Raw genomic sequence first — 24568 nt, 5'->3', positions numbered from 1 at the left:
CCTGGGTATAAATTATAGCACCACTGAAAAGCACCTCCAAAGTAGACCCCAAAAGCTGGTTACATATTTCTTGTTTAGCTGTGGAGCACCTGGGAATAATAAATACAAGCAACACTTTACATTCATTCATGTGTCAAATACCGCACACAGTATTCTCCAAATAGCTAACTGATGGAACACAGCCGCTCCTGGCTATTAACAAGGGGCTATTGCATTTAATTATCTGAGGTTGTGTGTCAGGTCCTGTTACATTTACACTGTAAATACATCTTCCAGCTGAAATCCTTAGGAGGGTAAAGACGAATGGAAACCACCCCCCCCCCCCCAGCTAAAATGCGTAAAGGTAGAAGCTTGGAGAGCACCGTCCAGAGTGAAAGAAAAGTTTGTGACCACGGGGCAGGAAAAGGTAGATTCACTCGCAGAGATTTAATTGGGGGAGATTCCACTAGTTTTAAAATGACGGAGAGAGTAAAGCATCAAGGGTAAGCTGACCTCCCTTCTGTTTCCAGTACCGCATTCCCGTGCACCAGACTCTAGGCCCAGGATGGGAGGAATATTTCCAATGGATGGGGGGTTTTCTGGTCACTGCTTGTGTTAACTGTAGGCCATGCCAGCAGTGCTTCACAGTCCCGGAAGCTCTTGTTTGCTCAATTACATAAGAGAATTTTTTTTTTTAATTTAAACATGTGAGATCAGATTTTCCAAATCCTTACTGACCCTGCTGTCTGAGACGGCTCGTCTGGGCGAAGTGTTGCTAGGTGCGCAATGTTCCCAATGGGGTTGGGTGCCCTAGGAATACCTGCTGCAAAAGCCAATGTGGCGGTGTGATCTGCAGCGGGAGGAGGAAAGCGTACAGGATGAGGGCACCGAAGCAGTTTTAACTTGTCTCCGCTTTCTGAGCGAGGGCTCTGCTAGTGAAAAGCAGGATCCTAGGAGCACATGGTCTGCTTGCCTAAAATAGGGCAGTGCAGAGGTTTGCAGGCTGAGAGGAACACCTTTCCCCTGCGGTGGAGGGGGGCAGACAGTTCAGGGGCTCTAAGCTGTCAGTGCGAAGAGTCAGGTACCAGGGAAAGCACAGCTGCCCTGGGGTGGAGTGGTACAGGAGGAGTCAGACTGGATGGAACGTTGTTCTCACTGGCCGTCACGTTGGGGCCCTCTTGGAGTGGAGAAGATTGGCTGAGAGGTGAGCTGTGTGAAGTGTACAGATCACCTGAAATAACCTAGAGAGGAGGAAAAGAGACCGGGTGGATTGTAAGCGCCTTGGGGGCAGGAATCATCTCCTTGTTACATGTCTGTACAGCACCTAGCACCAAGGGGCTGGGGCATCTAGATGTTATTGCAATGCAAACAGCAGCATAACAGCGCCTATCAAATACAACCAAGAGGCTCCAGAGCCCTCTAATGTATAAGCTACCCCTTCTGTCCTCCACCATCGCTCTTTGGGAACCGAGCTTTCCAGCCTCTGCTGTAAATGATCTGAGCTAGCTTAAAACTCATTCTTTCCAAATAGGGTTCCCAAACATTGACTCTCTGCAGAGGACAGCTCCTGGGGACGCACTGCACAGGTGTGCAATCTGCCAGCCCTTGGCCCTAGAGTGGTTGATGGGCAGCACCACCGCACAGAGTAGGGGCTTCCTGTTTGTGATACTTGCTTTTGGATTGGATTGGATTGGTTTGGTTTGGTTTGGTCTGGTCACAGGTCCTGCCTCTTAAACTGAGTGTACTGCCAGCTGGGCCATTTTTAATCTCCTTCCAAGGTGTGAGAATCTCCACTGTGCTTTCCTTAGGCAGAACAATAGTTAAGTGAGCTCATGCTGCTTCCCACCAGGCCCCACTCCTTATGAAGGGAGCGCACTGGATGGAGGGCACATGGCTTTGGGGTACGGCAAGGATAGCTAGCAAGGCTGCTAACACGAGAAGGAGCAGTAGTCCACAGGCCAACAGCCATCTACAGCTGTTGTTGAGTTACAGGGGAACACAGCTGTACAAGGTATATATAAGAGTCCCTCTGTCCACCCTGGTCTGTGACCCGAGATCCCCACATGGCCTTCTGGAGACCCTTTTGGGGGCATTATTTGTGGGTAAATTAAATCCATTTACAGTACTTCAATTGTAAATTCTTTAGGGCCTACTACAGTGGGGTCCCGGGCCATGTCTAGGGCTCCTAGGTGCTATGATAATACAAATAAGTAGTAATAATAATAATCAGCAGTCTGGTACCAATCTGTCTATCCTTCCCTGCACCCTCTCCCATGCTGGTGGCCCAGCTGACATGCTCTTACCTCACATTAGCAGATGGGGTCATCATCTTTTTCTCCATTTCTCTCCAGTCTTCTTCCATCGTCTATATTCATTAGTGCTTCTATGCCACCACCTCAGCTGACCTTCTAATACTTTGACCTGGGACAGCAGGACAAAGATAGCACCAGCTCCCCAGTGGGGAATTCTCCAAGCTCCTCTCCCCACCCAACATTCTGTAGCCTGCACTCCCCAAACTTGAGTGCACCCTGAGATTAGGAGGTGGCTGGTTAATGTTTCGTTCCCACGGCTGAGTGCAATTTGGACATGCCTCTGCACTGCTGGGTCTCAGCTGAAGCAGATGCATGCAGAGGGATGCTGAGAATGGGTCCCGTTCTGGAGGCATTTCAGAAGGCCAGACAGGCTCATGGAAGATGCGAGGCTGGACCTCCAGGCTCTGGGACGGAGTCTGTTCCCCTGAGAACCCCCAAAAGTAATCTTTACCCAGAAAGAGAGTCTCCTACCAGCCCTGCCCTTCCTCTCCTCTCTCTGCCCTCAGGCTCCTGTGGCTACTCCTAGTTCCCTCTGCTCAGTCATTCCCACTTCTGAGGGAGGGAACAAGCCACACACACTACACCTGGCAGCTTTATACAGGGCTCTGCATCCTGTTCACAGGTGGGTGAGGGGAAGAGCCACGGTGCATTATGAAGTCCTACCTGTTTCTGTAGGAAAGAGACGGTCTTTTCTAGGTCAGCCACAAAGGACTCAAGGTCCTGCTGGGAGGAACGGTCGTGGGAAGGCTCTTCATTTCTATAAGTAGTGGCAGAGAAAGTGAAGGCTGTTGTGAAAATGTTCACTCTTGAATTTCCTGGCTATGCAGGTATTTAAAAGCGTGACCCTGGCTGTACATCCAGGTTCTGTGTTTAACGTTCCTGCTTTTCTAAATCAAAAGGAGTTTAAGGGCCAGATTCTCAATGGTTCAAGAGCCAAGAGTCACTGGTGAAACATCCATGCAACTGTTTGCCTAATTTGCACAGGCACTTACCACGACTGAGTGTGCAAACCCCCACCTTACACTTTGGTGAGTCTACATACTGATTAGAGGTGCAATGGCAGGTTTTTTTTGCATGAGTGGCCTTAGGCTCCTGAGATTTTGAAAATCTGCCCCTACAATGTTCATTCTCTCTTGTTTTCACTGGGCTCTCACCTGGTGATCCCATGCACCGCTACAGACTAGGGACCGAATGGCTAGGCAGCAGTTCTGCAGAAAAGGACCTAGGGGTGACAGTGGACGAGAAGCTGGATATGAGTCAACAGTGTGCCCTTGTTGCCAAGAAGGCCAATGGCATTTTGGGCTGTATAAATAGGGGCATTGCCAGCAGATCGAGGGACGTGATCATTCCCCTCTGTTCAACATTGGTGAGGCCTCATCTGGAGTACTGTGTCCAGTTTTGGGCCCCACACTACAAGAAGGGTGTGGAAAAATTGGAAAACGTCTAGTGGAGGGCAACAAAAATGATTAGGGGACTGGAACACATGACTTATGAGGAGAGGCTGAGGGAACTGGGATTGTTTAGTCTGCGGAAGAGAAGAATGAGGGGGGATTTGATAGCTGCTTTCAACTACCTGAAAGGGGGTTCCAAAGAGGATGGATCTAGACTGTTCTCAGTGGAAGCAGATGACAGAACAAGGAGTAATGGTCTCAAGTTGCAGTGGGGGAGGTTTAGGTTGGATATTAGGAAAAACTTTTTCACTAGGAGGGTGGTGAAGCACTGGAACGCGTTACCTAGAGAGGTGGTTTTAAGGTCTGGCTTGACAAAGCCCTGGCTGGGATGATTTAGCTGGGGATTGGTCCTGCTTTGAGCAGGGGGTTGGAGTAGATGACCTCCTGAGGTCCCTTCCAACCCTGATATTCTATGATTCAGTGCTCATTAAAATCAACAGAAAGACTACCATCTCCAGTGGGCTTTGGATCAGGCTCAGAGTTTGTATTTGTGCAATATCATAGTTCCTTAAACAGCACCATAGCTCTGATCTTAGCAGAATCCAGCACTCTACATACACAGAACAGTTTATTCAGTCAGGTATAAAGAGTCATGTATATTTTGCAAATATCCCTGCACTCTAGTCCTCAGCTCAGGTTGGCAGATTTCAAATGATCACATGCACGCGCACACAAAAAATGACAAACTTTGTGACAGTAGAAAAAGGGAAGGTGAAAAACGCAGAAGCACTGCACCTGGGGATGGCAGGGTTGTGCTTAGAAGGGTTTTCTTCTGGGTAGCTGAAGCCAGGAGACCTCTTGCTCCGGAATTGCTGAGAAAGAGCACTGAACTGCCCTCTTGTTCTGCAGTCTGGAGGAAGGGAAAGGAGACTTTGGAGCGATGATCAGTTGGGAAGTCCTGCCCTTTTGCTTGAATTCCGCCCCCTCAATCTCCCCACTCAGCATAAGCCTTTATCATCCTACATGCAGCTATAACAATTACATCAAGCAGTTCTGAGTTGGTGCATTCCACTGCACAAGCACACGGAGCAAGAACCTCCCCCAGGCTGGAGCACCATTCAACGTAGGGGCGAGAGCATCAGGAGCGCCAGCTCCATGCCCTGATTCTGAGCGCTGGCCCCCACTGCCACTTAGAACTGCAGCCACTGGTGCCAGCGGAGGGTTGAGGTCATTGAGTGTGGCTTCACCATGCCCTCTCCCCTCCCCTGATATGCTGGAGGGAGGTGGACCTGCCGGGGTACAGGGCTTGGCAGGGGCACAGCTGCACCAGCAAGGAGGGGTCCCCAGGCTGTAGCATAAGTTAACTTAATAAAGAGTCTGGCCAATGGATTTTTCAAGGACATACAATTTATTCAGGGCATCTTCTGCATCCTTCCCTATGGAGACGACAGACCCAAGTTTGCTCCTTCAAAAGGTCCCAGGTGATCACTCCAACAGCAGGAGACCCGAGAATGAGCTGTGACTTACTGCCGCAGAGGAGTTGTGTAGATAATAAAACCATCCCTTGTATCTCTTTGAGAGAGAGAGAGCGCATCCCAACCAGAACCCACATGCCGATCGGCACAACAGCGGCACTGCGCCCACCTTCGCAGCAGTCCTGCCACATGCGGAGATCGACGGCTGGGATCTCCTCGCAGTTGACCATGCCTTGGGGGTAGGATGCCACCCGGAACACATCCCTCTGGAGCTGTCGGACGTGGTCACTGTTGTCGCAGATGATGCGAGCCAGCGACGTCTGCTTTATCTGAGTCACCTGGGCTGGGGTGAAGACTCCAGGATTCCTATACCAAAACCTACAGGGAATTGCAATCCATGGTGTCACTGAGGTTAACAAGCAGTAATGCTGGGCGAGGAGAGGCCAAAATTGGGTGGAAAGGCCAGGCCGGGTGGGGGAGGGCACAAGTATTTGCATTTCAGGACCTGAGTTTAATTTGTGGTTTAAGTGGACTTGAGTCTGAAGGTCTCACAGGCCTTAAAAGGTGACTACTCAAGTTCGACCCTTCCCCTCTCTATGGGGTACGTAGTATAACCAGTTCCATCCCAAGACAAGCTCAGAACGGTAATAGCTATAGTGTAGTGGTTAGGATTGCGATGCCCTGGCTCACACAGCTCCTGCCTGCATTCTTTCTGTAGGTAACCAGAGCGATTGGTGGCACATCTGACATCACATGCAGTAAATTCGCTCAGAATTAAGCTCCCAACCCTGTCCCACACCTGTATTTTTCTAGCATTCCCACTTCAGAGACAGCAGATGACATAACTTAAAAACCTTGAAAATACCAATGAAGCCCATGTGAATTAATCTTTAACTAAGAGCAAGATAAGATGCCTGTACTGCCATAAGTCCTTGAGCAGATACACAGAAGGGTGGAGAACAGAGCCTGCCCTACCTCCTTATTCCCCTACCCAAAGAACCATCACAGCCTTTGAACCCAGGGGAAATCAGGAATTGCTCCTTCCCTGTCCCCCCAGGAGGAGTGATCTCCCCAAGCAGAATACTGGGGGTTTTGGTTTGACCAGAGGTGATGCTACCTATCCCCATCTCTGAGTCTTCGGAACTGCGTTGCTAGCAGGCACATCAGTGTTGGTCCAACTCTGGTCCCAGGGACAAGATCTTCCACCATCAGTGCTGGAAACAGGTCAATGTTTTTGGTAGTCCCATATAAACTGCATAGTGAGAGGCAAAAGGAAAAGATTATCAGAGGGCAGAAAGTGATCTCGGCTGGAGTTTTGCTTCATTTGAAAAGGAATCTGGGTGCAAGGAGCTCATCTGGGCAACATTTGGACAGTAACTACTGTGAGCTACCTAGACGACAGAAGAGAGGGCCTACCTCAGCAACAAGGAGTAGTAACCAAGACAGACAACAAGCAATTTAGACCTCTTGGAAAATAGCTACCAGGGACTCAGGTTGAAACCCAAAGAGTAACATACCAATCCCCTGATACAGTACTAGAGGTTGAGAAGTAAGGGATTGCTCGCTTGGAAATCTCCAGGTATTCTAGTTGTTATACCACGGCCATCACCCTGGCTTCTGAACCCCATCACCGTAGAGCAGATCAGCTGATAGGTGCTAGGGGAGGCAATACCATTGATAGACTGATCTCATGGTCCAAACCACAGTACCTCCTGAGCTTTTCCCTGATCTCCAGGTTTTTGATCTCGTTCCGGAGGTCTTCAAATTCCTGTGCCGACGTGAGGTTGCAGAAGACCCTAAAGTCATTGTATGGGGGGATGCCGTGGTCCCTTCCCCGCTGGATGTTGATTGCTGCCAGATCCAGTGAGACAGAGTGTGCCATGGAGAAGAGCTTCTCAGTCAGTTCCATGTTCAGGAGCTCGGAGGGGACCCGCATTTTCCCAGGGACCCCAAACAGACCACGGAGGAGAGGATCAATCCCTCCTTCCTGGGTAATCCTGAAAGGGGAGAAGAAGGCCTTGTGGAGGGGGACGTGGCCTTGGTGAATGGGCTGGAAGGTTTCATTCAGCCGATACAGGACGGGGTTGATCAGCGTGTGTCCGAACCGGAACGCAGCGGTGGCAAAGGCATTGAGGATTCCAGCATTGACGTTGGGGTCATAGCCTTTGTATTCACCCAGCACCTTCATGCCAGCTTCCCCGAGGATCTTGGGGAGCCAGTGTGCGTAGGTGATGTGCTGCATCTGGGCGCCCACCATTTTGCGCGCCTCGTGGTAGAGTGTGTCCCCATCCCAGTGGGGATTCAGGGCCTGCAGCTCGGTGGCAAGGCGGTTGTGCTCCCGGAACCAGAGGGTGTGCATGGCTGTGAGGCCCAGCTGCTCGTTGGCGCGGTGATCCCCTGCCAGGAAGCACAGCACGGGGCTCTCGTTCTCATCCCGCATACACTCGGTGGGCGGCCCCACTGCAAATGGGAGGAGGTGTTTCCCTGAGCTAAGCACCACCTGCCCTTGTTTCAGCAGCCCTCTCTGGCTGCTCAGGTCCCTCAACTCCTGAGACTCCTGCTCTGTGCTGCCGTAGACATTGGAGGCATCGATGTAAGAGGTCAGGTGGTTGATCTGTTCCCTGGCATAGACCGAGTTCATCAGCAGGGAGGTCATCCCGCTGCCGCACACAGGGCTGGAGCGGACAAAGAACATGCAGCGCCCATTCCTCACCCGGGGGTCATTCTTCGGGATCACGACCGAGAAGCACGGAGGGTCATTGGTGCACACCTCGCTGCAGGGTGCCCCGTCCGAGAACCGTGACATGCTGATGGCTGCCACCGTCTGGTCCATGTCGTGGTCCAGAAACTGGCCCCACTGCATGAGCATGTGAGTGAACTGGTCATCGGAGGTGATGGTTTCTGTCCCTATCATGGCTGTGGAGACGAGACGAGGCAGCGGCAGGGGCAGCTCCCTGGAGTCTTCCGCCAAAGAGAAGCCCCGTGGCAGGTTAAAGCCATTCTGGTAGGCCGGCTTGAGGAGGCGCTGGAAGGCCGTGAGGGACGCACCCCACATGGGATGCTGGAGATTGTTACAGGAGCCATCGTGGGTCCTGTACTGCTTGTGAAAACAGATGTCAGAGCAGTTGGGCGTGCGGCGATGGGCAGAGCAGCCAGACAGGTTGGCAATCACGTTCAGGTAGTGGGGGGAGACCAGGTCATTGTAGCGGTAGCCTGTGAGGGAACCCCAAAAGAACACATTAGAGCATGGCCATCGTAGAGAGACACCCTGCCACCCCACATCAGGGCTGGAAAAGGCCAATTTGATGGCTGGCCGGTATGTGGAATGTAGGGCCTGTGATTATGGGAGGGTGAATGAAGAATAATGAGGTACTGGCCCTATCATGGAGTGGTGGACGGAGGCAGGGTTTGGCATAAACATTACAAAGAGGGTGTGGTGTCTGGGCCTGGGTTCCAGGCTCTACTACATTTGGTTTGTTTTTGTGTGTTTATAGTCATTAGATGGCTCCCAGGTGAGCACCTCACAATCTTTAATGTAGGTATCCTCAGAGCAGCCTTGTGGAGCGGGAAGGCATTATCGCCACTTGACAAATGAGGAACCGAGACACGGAGACAGACCGGAGCGGTGTCTACACAACAAGCGCTACAAACAGCAGCATAACTGCAGCTACTCCGCTTCTGTCTAAACACTTGCTCCAGCAATGGAAGGGGTTTTTCCATTGCTGTAGTAAATCCACCCCCTTCATAGACGGTAGCTAGGTTGATGGAAGAATTCTTCCATTCATCTAGCAGTGTCTACACCGGGGCTTAGGTCAACTTAACTACGTCTCTCAGGAGGGTGAATTTTTCACAGCCCTGAGACATGTAGCTAGGCCGACCTAAGTTTGAGGTGTAGACCAGGCCTAAGTGACTTGCCCTAGGTCACTCAAGAAGTCTGTGGTAGAGTGGGGAAGTGAACCCAGGCCTTAGCCACTGGGCTACGCTTTCCACTTTACAGGGCATTCTATGCTGTTCATGCCTATAGTTGAAAGTTGGATGGAAGATGATGGTCAGGATAAGGGGCAGAGTTAATCACTGGTGTTGGATCCTGGATAGTCCCTTACTGATATTTAAGTGTTTTGAACTTTTAGTACAATGTTCTGATTTCCCACCTTGCAACAGTCTGGCGTTGCTGTTTTTTAACTTTATTCTCCCTGTGAATTTCCTGATGTTCTACTGTTGGATCAGTAATAACCTGTCATACCCGTGCCATTCATGTCCACGATCAATCCCTGCTGGACATGGTCTTGGATCAGTTGTAAGGTTCTTTCAAAGATCTCGCCAGCCCGGGCTGTTTCGATGGTGTAAGGGTCCCGGGGATAACGGAAGAGTGCCAGCAAGTCATTGGGAGTTTTGGGTCGCCTGTTTCAGAAAATTAAAAGTGGGCTACAAGGGATCCTTGATTATTGAAATGAATATTTCCCTGATGTTAACAAGATGTTTCAGGCACCCTGGGTCACAGTCTAGACCTATGCAGGAGACATATCCCAACAAGTATTCATGTTAGTGATCCAACTTCTCTGCTTCCTAGAGCTGATCAGGAAAGGATTCCACCCCGCCCCTGCCCCCCCCATGACAAAATTTGATGAACATTTTCATAATTATTCATACTTTCAAAAATGTGTTTCAGTTTTTGGCACCTAAACGCCATAACATTTTGGTTTAAGGCCAAATTTTTTTGGTTTTTCCTATGAAAACCCCAAAATGTTCAATTAAAATGAATTGTTTCTGAAATTTCAATTTAATCTAAAGCCACTTTTTATCCAGAAAAAAGTTCAGATACATATTTCTTGGCCTTCTCCACTGCCACACACTGAACTAAGTCATCTGCATTTATGTACTGACTGTGCTGTCCCTTTATTTCCGTGTGTGCTCGGTCTCTGAACAGCACAAGATTACAATTCCATTCCTCTTCCAGTTGTACGGTCGCCTACAAAATAGTCTCAAGGGGTTCCTTTGTAAAAATTCTACAGTCAAACGGGTCTCCCCATTATGATTTTTTACCCTGCTATAGAGGAGTCTATGTTTATTAACTTGGGTCACCCGAAACCTGAGACGGAATAATAGCAATGAGGTATAATACATGCTTTCAGAGCATCTCCAATTCAATATATTTCTGATCTCCATCTGCTGTCACTTCTGCAGCTCAGATCTTATCCCCAGGCAGGCTTACTTGCTAAATAGCTCAGTGCGCGTTGAATTGATAGCATGGTCCACACTGCTGATGGCTTCCTGTATTGATGTGGCTACAAAGGTGTCACCACTCCGACCAACGTCCGTGGCTTTCAAGGAATCAAGAGAGAATGAGGAAATTAAATGACTTCATTTTACTTTGGTTTTCCAACCCTGAGAGAACTTGGTGAGGCTTTTGTGCATCAGTGTCCACTAAAAAATAGAACTTCATTGCCGTGTGCCATCATAAACAATTTGGGGTAGGTTTGTCTCTCAGTTTGCAGGATAGTTATGAACTGAAATCACTGCACCAGCATACAAGAGACCACACCGCAGGATGACAACATGCCCTTGGGAGATTTTGGTCTGTGAACAGTCACTTGCATAAGGTATCTGAATTTGCTTCAGCTGTAGTTGCCCCACTTTCACGTTCACAGATCTTCTAAAGAACATGTTAACTGACAGGTACATTCATGGCAAGAGTGAGTTTTTTTTAACATACGCAGGAGTATGCACTTCAGAAACCTGATTCTAAGGGTATGTCTACACTGCAATCGGGAGGTGTGATTGTACCATGTGTAGACATACCTGAGCTAGCTTTAATCTAGTTAGCTTGCTCAAAAATACTGGATATGTATTCGAATGACTAGCCCATGCTGCCACAGCTTCAGTGCTGGTTTTAGTGGGACTAGCTAGATCAAAGCACCTCCTGACAGCTGTGCAGAATCAGATATACCCTAAGCGTTCCCCCCAGCCACTCAAGAACTAGACAATACCTTGTGGCCAACACGTCATGCCAAAGATAATCAACCCAGCTCAAATTTGGATATTGACATTGGGGACTGACATGCAATGTGCGCTGTTGGGAAACAAGCTACCAACCACGGACAAATCACATTAATTATCCTGTGAGTAATTTCAAAAAACAAAGACGTTAGACAGCATCCTAAACGCCTCACAGTCAATTCATGCACAGAGAAGGAGGCTAAATAAATGATTGGTTATGCACGTTATTCACCCCCGCGTGCTGGAGAAATGCTTTTAAACCGCCTTTGCTTTGCTTCCAATTTTTGCCTCCTCTATTCTTCCCTTCCCTCCAAGGGTTACCACCATGACGCTTGACCTGCGGGCTGATTGACAGATGAGTGTTACCTCTCTGGCGGCTCTTTGTTACAATCCCTGCTTCTCCTTCCTTCTTACCCAGAGCAGTAGTGTGAAAAATGGAGAATGCCTCCCTTCCCCAATGGATGAGGGTTATAAGCAAGCGTTTAAAAACTTGTCATTCTATTGGCAGAGCTATTTTCATTCGCCCACCCTTTGCAAGGCCTGGGTGTCTGAATGACCTGCCCATAAGGAAGTGAACAGAGCGACATAACTGTTCTCTAAAAGTACAGGCATCCACACAGGAAATATGTAAGCAGAGAAAGAGAAAGAGAGAACATTGCAAAGATAAAGCCAAGGGACACTGTACCAGTGATGGTCAGCTGCATGGTGCTGGACGTGAATCCAAAGGTATTCCTGGCTATACACTCATATCTGCCCTGATCAGCCACTCCCAGGTCTCGAATGGAAAGGGTCCCATCTTGACTTACATGGAACTTGCCGCTCTCTGTGATCTGAATACCCTCCTGTGGCATGAGCAAAAGACAGGAAGATGTTTCAGAGATAATCCCTCAGCCTAGACTCTGCTCTATCTAGGAAACAAACACAGCTGTCATTCATCAACATGGCCAGCAGATGTCAGGAGATCTCTGTGCAACACAGAAAAGGTATTTGAAAGCAGTATCAGTCCTTTTCACCTCACCCCCAGCAATTCTTTTGGCTAGTTACACTCTTGCCCGGCTTCCCACCTCCCTCTGCTTCCAAACATCGGTTGTATAGTTCTGAAGGAACTCTGATATGAAATTGCAAAACTACTAACTGTGATATGCAACCTGTCGCTTAAATCAGCCTCGGTATTAGATGACCGGAGGGTAGCTAACGTAAAGCCGATTTTTAAAAAAGATTCCAGAGGCAATCCTGGCAACTACAGGCCTAACTTCAGCACCAGGTAAAATGGTTGAAACTGTAGTAATGAACAGAATTCTCAAACACGTAGATGAACGTGATGTTGAAGAGTCAACATGGCTTTTATAAAGGGAAATCATGCCTCACTAATTTATTAGAATTATTTGGGGGATCAACAAGTATGTGGACAAGAGTGAAAACAAAGGGTAGGAATAAATAGTCAGCTTTCAGACTGGAGAGAGGTAAATAGTGGTGTCCCCCAGGGATCTGTACTGGGGCCAAAACTGTTTAACATATTCATAAGTCATCTGGAAAACAGGGTAAGCAATGAGGTGGTAAAATTTGCAGACGATACACAATTACTCAAGATAGTTAAGTCCAAAGCTGACTGCAAAGAGCTACAAAGGGCTTTCGCAAAACTGGGTGACTGGGCAACAAAATGGCAGATGAAATTTAGTGTTGATAAATGCAAAGTAATGCACATTGGAAAACAATCTTAACTATACACACAAAAATATGGGGTCTAAATTAGTTACCACCACTCAAAAAAGAGACTTTGGAGTCATCGTGGATAGTTCTCTGAAAACATCCACTCAATGTGCAGCGGCAGTCAAAAAAGCTAAGAGAATGTTAGGAAAGGGATCGATAAAAAAAAATACAAAAAATCATACTGCCAATACATAAATCCATGGTACGCCCACACCTTGAATCCTGTGCGCAGTTCTGGTTGCCTCATCTCAGAAAAGTAATATTAGAGTTGGACAAGGTACAGAGAAGGGCAAAAAAATGATTAGGGGCTGGAACAGCTTCCATCTGAGAAGAGATGAAAAAGACCGGGACTGTTCAGTTTTCAAAAGAGATGACTGAGGTGGGATAGGATAGAGGTCTATCAAATCATGCCTGGTGTGGAGAAAGTGCATTAGGAAGTGTTATTTACCTCTTCATATAACACCCAAACCAGGAGTCACTCAATGAAATTAACAGGCAGTAGATTTAAACCAAACATAACTAAGGGAGTACATCTTCAGACAGTGCACAGTCAACTTGTGGAAATCACTGTCAGGGGATGTTGTGAAGGCCAAAAGTATAACTGGGTTCAAATGAGAACTAGATAAGTTCATAGAAGACAGGTCCATCAATGGCTATTAGCTCAGATGGTCAGGGATGCAACCCCATCCTCTGGGTGTCCCTAAGCCTCTGACAGCCAGAAGCGGGGACTGGATGACAGTGGATGGATCACGCAATAATTGCCGTTCTGTTCATTCCCTCTGAAGCAGCTGGAATTAGCCACTGTGAAAAGCCAGGATACTGGACCAGGTGGACCTTTGGTCTGACCCCATATGGCTGTTCCTACAATCCATATACATTCATTCATTTCATGTATTACTTTCTCCTCCAGATTCTATACTAGCTTAGAGGCAGGAAGCTGGGATTGTTATGCTGTAATACAGACATTAAAAGTTGAGAAGAGCAAGGGATAAGTCTCAACAGGTTTGGTTCAGCTGAGGAATCAAAATTTAGAGGTTTTTCTGAACGTCTAGAGGAACAGGCTCTCTCATGAGATCTCAGACCATCGTGGTCTTGGGGGAGGGGCGGGGGTGAGACATTTCCAGTATTAAGAACTCCAAACATTCAAACATCTTGAGTCAGGCCCCCAGAAGTCATGAGACTGGGATAAAATCATGAGATCTAAAAGAAATAAATTTATGGGTTTTGTTCTTTGCCTTCTGAGTTTTGAGCCTTCAGGTCACACTCAGGTCACATGTTCAATCTTTTCTTTGCAACCATAAAGGCTAGCAACTTATTTTAAAAAATAAATGAAAATGAGAGTCTCATGCAGTTGCTTGTCTCCAGGAGTTGGGGTAATAAATAAATAAATAAATACATAGCTGTTGTATAGTGCTTTTCATCAGCCGATCTGAAAGTAGTTTACAAAGAAGTAAAACGTCAAATACTGTGAGACTAGCGATAGAATCACAAAAGTTGGAGCAGCCCTTCTCTTTGGATCGTGGTGTCTCTCCTTGGTTTTCCAGCTGAAGTCAAGGGATATGTAAGACCTGATTCTTCTCTCATTTACACTGGTGTAACTCTGGACTAACCACACTGAAGTCAACAAAGTTTCACGTGCATTAAGCTAAACAAGAACAAGGCGCCCTTATTCCAGAGTAAGAGGGCCCACACATAGAGTTTTTCAGAAATAACTGCTCCTGAATAGCTCCATATGTAGACAAGCCCTAAATGAGAAGAGTCAGACCCATAGAATTCTGTACAGCGCCTAACACTATGGGTACTAATCTTTATTGTGGTTCCCAAGTCCTACCGTAATAAAACAGCAATAATAAATAATAGTAATAAAATAAAATAACAACAATAATAATACAAATAATAAAGTTTCAGTTCCTATTTGAACTGAACTGCTACAGCTATCCCTTCTTTTTCTCTCCTCCCAGGATTCACTGAAACTCAGCAGATGCTTAAGGAAGACAGTCTGTGTCCAAGAGAACTCCCAATCTAATTAAAATTTAACCTCTTTTTCACAGCTGCCAGGCTCCAGCCTCTCTGTAGCATTGCCTTAGTAGCACAGCTCTTCCACGTCAGACCCAGAGCCAAGTAGAAGTGTACTGTATTAGTGATGCAGCCCGCTCCCACCAATGGAGACCCCCGAACACAAGGACAATTTGTACTGTACTAAAATATCCCGTCTTTGGGAGTGTCAGGGATCACTCAAGTCACAGGTTGGGTAAGTGGAGGCTGTTAAAATGGAAAGGACAATCCACATTGCTAAAGACCCAGCTATTTGACATATAAAAATCCCATTGGGAAAATTTAGTTCCTCAAAACCTTATTGTTTTCCATCAAATGTATCTTCTCCCATATTTACTACGCAAACTTATTTAATACCATGACAGCATTAGGTAATGACTAGAGCTGACTGAATTTTTGTTTGTTAACAGTAAATTCACAGAAAAATGCATTTTGGGGGGGCACTGAAATTATTCATGAATTCCAGTCAAATTTTGTGAAGAATGTCGGCCGAACCCCACAACCAACCGAAAACAAAAATTTGGAAAAAGTGTCGAAATGGTTCGTTTTGAAAAAAAATAAAAAACAAACTATTTTCAAACTGTCATTTTGACTCAACATTTAGTTTTGAAACGTTGATTCGAATCAACATCAGAAATGTTTCTTTTCTACCCAAATGCAAGTTTTTCCTTTCAGAAAAAACAACAACAAATTCAGTTTCAGTTTGAAACTGACCGATATTTTTGGCTCAGCCACTGAACTGAAAAATCAATTATTCACTCTGCTCTAGTAATGAGACAGTATCGGGAACACTGCTGTGTGGGGATTATCAGCTGGGTACAGGGTGACTGCGGAATTCCAAGTTCTCTTACTTTGGCCCAGGTGATGGTGGGTCGTGGATCTCCTTGGGCAGCACAGGTGATCACAACATCCTGCCCAGTCTCAGCTATCACATCTTGTGGCGGGTGAAGAAACACAGGGATCACTGTTTAGTGTGAAGAAACAGAGGAAAATATACAAGAAATGTCTTCATTAGGGGCAATTGTGAGAGGTTTGAGTTCGTAACAGCTCACCAAAAAGAAAAGGAGGACTTGTGGCACCTTAGAGACATTAGTCTCTAAGGTGCCACAAGTCCTCCTTTTCTTTTTGCGGATACAGACTAACACGGCTGCTACTCTGAAACCTAACATCTCACCAGTGAGTGATACTAAGGCTTCCAGACACCTGCTGCTGTCTCAAACAACTTTTAAAGGGACATTGTCAAGTTAAAATATCATCTGTTTTCCTTGTCTCTGTTACTAACAACCCTCTCTCATTTAAATTTCATTGTTCATCTTCTGCTGCTGTTTGTATTTCTCTCAGCTCAGACAATTACATGGTGGATTTCTCCATCACCTGGCGTTTTTAAATCAACACAATCTCTTTCTAAATGATCTGCTCTACCTCAAGCAGTAATTGTGGACTTGATGCAGAAATTACTGAGTTAGGTTCTCTGGTCCATGTTATGCACGAGAGAAACTCAAATCTATGAATTTACAGAAGTTAGTCAGTTTCTCATGTGATTTTATTCAGTTTCATTTCCCCAGGGTATGTCTACACTTACCCTGGATCAAGGCTGTGGCGATCGATCCACCAGGGGTTGATTTAGCAGGTCTAGAGAAGACCTGCTAAATCGACCACAGATTGCTCTCCTGTCGACTCCGGTACTCCACCGGAACGAGAAGCGTAAGGTAAGTTGACGGGACAGTTTCTCCCATTGACTCAGGGCGGTGTAGACACCACAATAAATTGACCTACCGTACGTTGACTCCAGCTCCATTATTCACGTAGCTGGAGTTGCATAACTTAGGTTGATTTAACTCTATAGCGTAGACCTGCCCCCAGTCTCACCAGGGACACAATGCTGCAGTGTTTGGTGGGCAAACCCTATGGGCCATGTTTTTTGTTTAAGAAGATTGTTTCCATAAGAATTTAAAAAAAAAAATCTTGGAAATATTTCTGTTGTTCTTGTCTTTTGTAAAAGCTCAATTTCAGGAAAATCTAAATTTGGGATGAAATTTGGCCCGGCAGTTAGTGTTCAGAACAATGATTTCTCAATAAGATGTACCACTTATACAGAGGGCCAGAACTAGAGCTGCTAGGAAAAAAAGACAATTATTTTTCACAGAAAATATCAAAATTGTCATTTTTCAAAGTATCCTATAAAAATACTATTTTCCCCCCTCGTGGAAAAAACCAAAATCATAAAGAGGATGGTTTAGAAAAAATTTAGTTTTCAAAAACTGAAAACTTTTACCAAAAAATGAACCCAGAGTTAATTTTTAAAAACTAAACAATGGAAGGTTTCAGTTTTGGTTGTTGCTGAAATACCAGAAAACATCAAGCCAAATGAAAGGTTTCTGCTGGGATTTCCAAAGGAGTCTAAAGCAATTCGATGCCCAATTCTCATTCCATTATGCTCCTTTGAAAATGTCACAGCCTGAATGTATTTTTCAGCATTTAAATGTAGGTTTTGGAAGGGCACCACTCAGTGAAAGATCCATGAGGAGCATGAAAACTAACACTCACCAACTAGATGAGGACTGGTGTGTAGTCCCTCTCTCCCAGGCACTGTCCATGTCAGGTGAGTTTTGATCTGATGTAAACTGGGCAGCTTCACTGACTTCAAAGGGACGATGCCGATTTACACTGGCTCAGAATCTGGACTTGTGTATTTCCCCCATCCTCTAAAGGAACTTTACTATGGTCCCTCTGCTCCCAAGGCAAAGAGAAATCCATCCCACAGGAATTCAGGCAATTGCCTTCCTCAACAGATAGCGTCAAACTCAACATACTGTAAAGTGAATGCAATCCATTTGCCAGCTAGTATTTCCCACACACACTGGCCTGCATTGGTGTACCTCGAGGTGTCACCCAAAGCTGCACCGGGAGGCTCTTGACTCCGATGGCACTGATGGCATGGCATTCATACTGGCCTTGGTCATGCAGGGCAACCCTCATGACGCGCAGGGTGCCGGTGGAGAGGATACTGTGCCTCCGGTCATTTGGCAATGGCCCACCTGATTGCGACGGCAGAATGATGTATTAGTGAAGCTGTTTGTTACTATTCCATTCATTGAGGGTGGTTGAGAGTGTGTCTGGAGTCTGCCCATTCCCACTCTAAAAACCCCGACCCCTGCTATTGATGCCCTGAAGCATAATCATCACCTTTCTGGCCAAGGTCAAGAAGAGCTGCTGCTTCTACCTCGGTGTCATCCCTAATTTGCTTTATGGATGATTATGAACTTAGTCTGAACGTGAACCCTTTCTGTGTGGTCAGGTGTCATTTAGGGCACGAACAAGGCTCCACCAGACCTCTTTATCCTGGGCTGCTCTTCGCATGTCCACGGGAACAACTTACCCAGAGATGTGGTGGACTCCCCACAATCAAGATGGGATGTTTTTGTAAGGGGTCGGCAGTAGTTCAAACAGGAGTTAATTCGGGGAAGTCCTGTGCCCTGTGTTATACAGGAGGTCAGACACTAAAGTGGTATTTATTTAACCTTTTCATTGCTGGACAGCCTACCAAGTCCATTCATGCACAGCACCCCATTCAACATCCATCCTACAGGAAAGCTGCTCCTGGAACACGGGCAGCAACAAGGAAAGGGTTAAAGGAAATGGAGAACATGCCGGTTAAGGAGATCTCAGCTGGCTTGATGGCTGGTCTGCAGCTGTGGAAGCCACAGTGCCGGCAGGGAATTCTTCCCAGCTCAGAACAATTCATTATGGCTTGTGGAGCGTCAGGAAAGCTGGAGGGCCCCTGGGCCAGGGATAACTGGCTCCTGGCCCAGACACGGTTACATGGGGTCAGCGCCGAGGAGCCGTGCTGAGAACCATCACAGAACTTCAAAGTTCACCCAAGGTCAGTTTTCAAAAGCAAAAAAAGAAACCCCAGGGAGGCGTCAGAGGCAAGTTCTCTCCTCTATTACCCTCTCCCATTAGAAAGAACCCAGTGATGATCAAAAGCTGGAGTGCAGTGACACCAATGAGCCACGGCTGTCCAGCCCCCTACTCTCTCAAACCAGGTGAGTGACTGGAACAGGCTGCGGTTCAGCATTGCCAAGGACTTCATGATGAAAAGGGAGTGAAGGAAATGCAGTCTCCAAATCCCTCCTTCCTTCTGACAGTTCTACTTAGGAATGTATACGGGCTTAAGAATCTCTGTTCTTTTCCTGATTCTTAATGTTATCCTGGATGATGTAATGTAGTCAGGGCCAGCCTTCCAGGTGAGCAATGTGGGCAACTGCTGTGGGGTGTCGTGGCCAAGAGGGTGCTGGTTCCTGGGCAGGGTAAGAGGCATGCACCTGCCAGGCGGGCTCTGCTCCCTGCTTGTGGCTTCGTTGGCCTGCGCAGTGTCCCGGCTTGGTGGAGGGGACGGGTGGGTCAGGCCAGCTCCCAGCCAGGGGAGGGGCTGACGCTGTGGGGGCAACTTGCGACTGGGGATGGTCTGCCCCGACAGTGAGCTGCGGGAGCCCTGGCGGGCCCAGGGGAGCACCCTGCAGGATGGGCTGGGGCCAGGGCTGGCCTTGCCCCGGGGCTGTGCCATGTGCTGATGCATGCTGCGCTGGACGAGGAGAATGCCAGGGGGAGAGCTGCTTCTGACCAGTGTCTCCTGCACTCACCCCTGGCTGCCTGGCAGAGCCCACCTGCCACAGTAGCCACTCACCCACCCCCAAATGCCCGCTAGTTGCCGGCCCTGTAGGCTCAGCCCAGCACAATCGCTCTTTAGAGAGTGGAGTCAGGGCTACAGCCCTGAGGTCAGCAGTTAATCCATCAAAGGTAAAGGAAATTCATTTGAACGGAAGCGACTGACCTCACTGGTATTTACAGGATACAGAAACCAAATTGCCTCTTTCGACCCCTAAGGAAGAGTTTCAGTGACTGCCTTAGGCTCCTGGTACTCTCACATCAGCCTCCCCCTTTCCCACCAGAATCCTTCATGTCCTTGACAGAGACTATAGGACTGTGTCATGGCCTCTTGGCCTTCCAATCACTGGAGGGACAAAGCGGGACCACGTTAACGCCACTCCTGAAGCAGCTGAGAGGGTGAATCAGAACCTGGGTATTTCATGTAGTATAACAAACGTTTATTAGAGTTGCAGTGAGCCCCAGTGAGTGGTGGGAACAGCCACGCAATACTCATCCACCTCAATCCCTGACCAACCACCAGCCCAAAGGATGTCGCAGGATCCGACATCTCACCGGGGTGATAAACCTTCAGCTCAGCTGGGTGATAACTCACCATCGGCCGCAGAATGCCCCAGAGCAGTAGCCTAGCTATCATCGTCCAGGCCTGGTGGGTATTTACAGGAGAAAGTAACACTGGGGGAGTACCTGCTCTTGTCCAGGTGATAACAGGTGGAGGACGGCCTTCAGCAGTGCAGGAGAAATCCACGCTTTGCCCCTCAGTCACAGTCTGATCAGTGGGAATGACCAGGAACCTGGGAGTATCTGAGGGGAGAAGACAATGGCAGAGCAGTAGGAGAAAATCAAACCCAGCCACACAGGAATAGCCACTGAGAGTGGAACAGGGCCCAGTACACTGGGTTTAGCAGCCTGATAAGCAGTTGAGTGCTTAACACCAGCAAATGTCATAGAGTCCCTCACCTTGCACTATAATGTTTGCCGTAGCCTGGATGGAGCCTTCTGAGTTGCTGGCATTGCAGTTGTACTGGCCCTGGTCCAAGAAGGTGACGTTTTGGATGTACAGCCCTCCCGAGCTGGTGATGGCAACGTGGGAATCGCTCGGGAGTGGTGAGCCTGTGCCCAAAGTCCAGATGACGTGAGGGGGCGGGTGCCCAGAGACCCCACACTCCAAGGTGACGCTTTGCCCAACCAGCACTTCCGTGTTCTGCGGTTGGATCACGAAGCTGGGCTTGGCTGAAAGCAAGGGACACATTTCAGACACAAGCGGCCTTGCTGCCCTCTCCTGCGCAGGCCTCTCCAGAATGGGTCAAAGCAAGCTTCACCGGTAAATTAGAACAAATCTTCCACTGAAAAGTGGGACTTGACCCAGAATGCATTTCAAATGTGTTCAGAGTCTGCTTGGTGTCATCATGCCTCCCTCCACCCACCCCTTCCATGACCTCCAAACCAGCAAGATGAAGGACTCCTCTACCACTCTGCATCTCCACTGACTTGGCTGCGATATCACTCTGCTCCACTCTCCCTTTCCCCGTTGCTTTTGTCATCCACAAAACCATGTTGCCCTACAAACCTCCCCACCCCTGGCTTACTCCAAACCTACGATTCTTCTGTTTCCATGCTCTGCCCGTCCCTGGAGACTGTGCAGATCCTCTTTCCTGGGATGTTTGTCTTCCCCTTCCGTACTGTTATACTCTTAAGCCTGCAATTCCCAATACCTATTTACCACCTTCAATTACCTCCCTTAAAACTTCCCCTCCTCTAGTCCCCTTCTCTCTCTGGACTCAGGACTCTGCCTCCAGAAGACGTACTTCAGCCCTGACTCCTGTCTGGAAAGTGCCTAGCACACCACGGAGGCTACTAGATATAAACATCATCAGATAATTAATGTAACAACACAATTCCAGGGACTTTTACTCAATGAATTATAGGGGCCTCCCGACTCTCTCTGCTACATAAGCCGAGTCCTTGGGGCAAATCCTCATTCCTGCACAGCCTGAGGAAACAATCCAGGGGGCTGTATTAGGGTTACAGAGAGGAGGCCCTTCTTTCTGAAGGTTCTGGAGCAGGAGCAGAACCTGTCCCTAGCTGCTCAGAGCAGCAGTAGCCTTCATGGGCTATGTTCATTTTCTGAGGGGCTGGGATGGCTGGTGGATTCATATAATAATGGCTTCACCGGTACCATCCCTCCCTTTGCTCCATAACACCCCTCCAGCCGGCTAGGAGCCTTCAAAGTACCACGTGTGAAGCCACTTGCCAAAGTGTACATAAATAAAGGAAGGGCTTAATCTGACTGGCTCCCTTCCATAATCTGGACCACCAAGAAGTCTTTAAGGCTCAATTACATGGAGTGCCAAAGTAGCGCAGAACTACTTCCTGTGTCTTGACCTCTCCGGCTATGTTCTTGGCCATGCACTGGTAGACGCCTTTGTCGGATTCTTTGGTGTTTTGGATCATCAGGGTTCCATCTTGCAGCAAGTTAAGGCGCCCATCGTCTTTCATGTCAATTTCATTACTGAAAAGCATAGCCAGGCACAAAGAGGCTGAGTTTGCAGGGACAGAGGAAAAACCCTACCATTTCCCCCTATTCATCATCATCAAACGATTTACTTATTTATTGCATGCATAATATTAGGTTTGTGTCTCTTCAAATTATTTTTTAGCTCCCCATAATTGACAGCAAATATTTTTCCACCAACTGTCATTATATGGAATCATAGCTAGTATTCCTTTTATACAGAAAACAACTACAGGCAGAAACATTCAAGTTTCCTCTCAGCTTGAGTTCCAGCTTTTTCTCCCTTGTTCACTAAGAACCACACACTATCTGGAACTCAAAACAGAGATATATTCAGCAGGTGAATAACATACTGCAAGTAAATATATCATTATACCAATGGATCCAATAAAACCATCTAAATGATTTTTAGCACTGCTTCTCCACCCCGATATACACAGATATTTTCAGTGAGAGGAATCTTTATTGCAGGCAAAGAGAACTATAAAGGAAGAAAGAACAAAAGTAAAGTCTCCCCTGACAGTCTGCCCTAAAATGACTACTAAATGGTTGCCTGTCTCTGTAGACAGGAATGTCCTTGAAATTGAAACATGCAGCATAGCAGTTAAGCAGCTAGAATAACATCTAACTTGTTAACTCTTAGTAGCAATCCCATCAGAAACCCTGCTTGCTTAGGGAGAAGTGACAGGTTTTATGGTATTCAATACATTAGACTGAGCTACTTTAAAAAAAAAACATTTTGTGAATATTTTGTTGAAACTTCCTTTTTTCAAAATTTAAAATAAAAAAAGTTCATTTAAATTTCAAAATTTGGAAAAAAATGTCCATCAGCACTATAAGCTGTTGAGAAATAGGGAAAAATGTGAAAATGATTAAGAAAAAGTATTTTTTCACAAGGTTCAAAGTTTTGGAAAAAAAAATTAAAAATAGCACTTGGGTAAAGTTCACCCAGCTGTAGTATTAAGTTTGTTTTTTAGGATGTTTAGTGTAAGAGTAGGAATCTTTTTATAACAGAGAGATTAAAACAGAACCAGTGAAAGCACATATAAAATAGCATCAAGTTATGCAAGCAGTAGCCGTGATGGAATCATCTCTAAAGCTTTATGCGAAGCCAACTTCATTTCAGCAGGGCTGGAGGTTCTTCGGTAGGAGAAGAGCTAGGTGTAAATTCACTGTGGGGTCCTAATAAAACAGGGGAATTCCATTTCAGGACCTGAGAGCTGTGAAGTATTTTTTTCTCTCCCAACATTCAGCTGCAACTCCTGGAGCCCAGCCAGCGTTAGGAGGTCACCCTGTTGGATATCATTTGTCCTAGCATGATGGAACCTTGGAGGGCGGCAGAAGACTAAAGGAGGAGAGGAAATTTCTCTCCCCAAAATATAGATGGATCTGCCAGGCAGAACAACATGCCTGATGAGCATTTATTAATTCCCCTTGTCCAATATGACTGCCCGGTTATAGTGGTTTCCAGTGTGGTGAACATATATTAGTGTGATCCCATTCGCACTGCCCTGAGTGGGAGCTTGCCAGCATTTCCATCACAAAACCCTCTTCCGAGAGCAATATAACTCAGCCACAAAAATTTGCACTGGAGTAAAACTGCCTGCAGGGTGTCAGCAGGGATGCTAACATTCATCATTTGGGTTTTATTTTTAAGAGTATCCTATTCACTCGCCCACATTCCCATGAAAGAGAAGCAAAGGAAAGCAAGGAAGACTTTAACATGAAGAATGAACGACTGCTCAAGCCCCAAACGTTTTGTCGTCAGGCATTTCCCTGTGACTTTTCAGGACCTGGTATCATCATGCAGCGGCGGTGTCTGCACTGGCAGGATGGCGCGTTAACCCCTTCCCTGCCACGTTCCACTGCAGCCTCTGCACCACAATAGAGCACAATAATTCCCCTTTCAAGGGCTGACACTTCCATGGACAAACCAAGTACAGGAGACAGCAGTTTAGCGGTTAATATATCACAAACATGGTGGCGCCAAGCACACCAAAAGGCGAATAAAATGTTTTGAGAGACCACTTCTTTCAGCCTGCAAAGTACATTTATGGGCAAGTATCAACCCTGGGAAGACATTTCAAATGGAGACGAAGACAGCACTTTATCGACAGGCTCATTGGAGAGTGTTACTAAAATGAAGGTAAATACGATTAATGAAACATGCATTTCTAATTTGTGTGAAATGACTCCTGTAATCACAGGCAGTAACTGAGGAGTTTGCTGCTTGATGGAAGCAGCCACTCCCACAGGGCCTACGTGCGCGACTCACTTGTTGTGTAGCCAGATGATCTCTGGCTTTGGGTTTCCTTCTGCCCTGCAGGTGAAATAAACTGTGTTTCCCAACTTGACGTCAGCATCATGGGGCTCGGTGGTGATGCGAGGCCTCTCTGAAAAACACCATTTACCAAAACCCACTCTAGCGTTGATAAATTGTATAGTCAATTGCTTGATCACACGTTG

General features: G+C 47.1%; 1 protein-coding gene across 1 annotated transcript in view; it reads right to left on the bottom strand.

Moving 5' to 3' along the window:
* Positions 1-314: 314 nt before the first annotated feature.
* LOC141996992 (peroxidasin homolog) overlaps positions 315-24568 on the bottom strand; it is a 68304-nt gene continuing 44050 nt past the window's right edge. The window contains exons 8-23 of the mRNA XM_074969289.1: positions 24378-24495; positions 21930-22099; positions 20548-20820; positions 20275-20391; positions 17799-17957; positions 15771-15853; positions 11840-11996; positions 10370-10478; positions 9401-9558; positions 6867-8370; positions 6275-6409; positions 5327-5535; positions 4478-4592; positions 2955-3048; positions 2283-2400; positions 315-1220 (exon numbers count right to left, since the gene is read on the bottom strand). Of these exons, the coding sequence (XP_074825390.1) occupies positions 2305-2400; positions 2955-3048; positions 4478-4592; positions 5327-5535; positions 6275-6409; positions 6867-8370; positions 9401-9558; positions 10370-10478; positions 11840-11996; positions 15771-15853; positions 17799-17957; positions 20275-20391; positions 20548-20820; positions 21930-22099; positions 24378-24495 (3497 nt within the window). The 3' untranslated portion in view covers positions 315-1220; positions 2283-2304. The remainder of the gene's footprint in view (positions 1221-2282; positions 2401-2954; positions 3049-4477; positions 4593-5326; positions 5536-6274; positions 6410-6866; positions 8371-9400; positions 9559-10369; positions 10479-11839; positions 11997-15770; positions 15854-17798; positions 17958-20274; positions 20392-20547; positions 20821-21929; positions 22100-24377; positions 24496-24568) is intronic.

Source organism: Natator depressus, chromosome 13 (genome assembly GCF_965152275.1).
Source record: "Natator depressus isolate rNatDep1 chromosome 13, rNatDep2.hap1, whole genome shotgun sequence".
Taxonomy (NCBI): domain Eukaryota; kingdom Metazoa; phylum Chordata; order Testudines; family Cheloniidae; genus Natator; species Natator depressus.
This window is presented reverse-complemented; position numbering and strand designations above follow the sequence as displayed.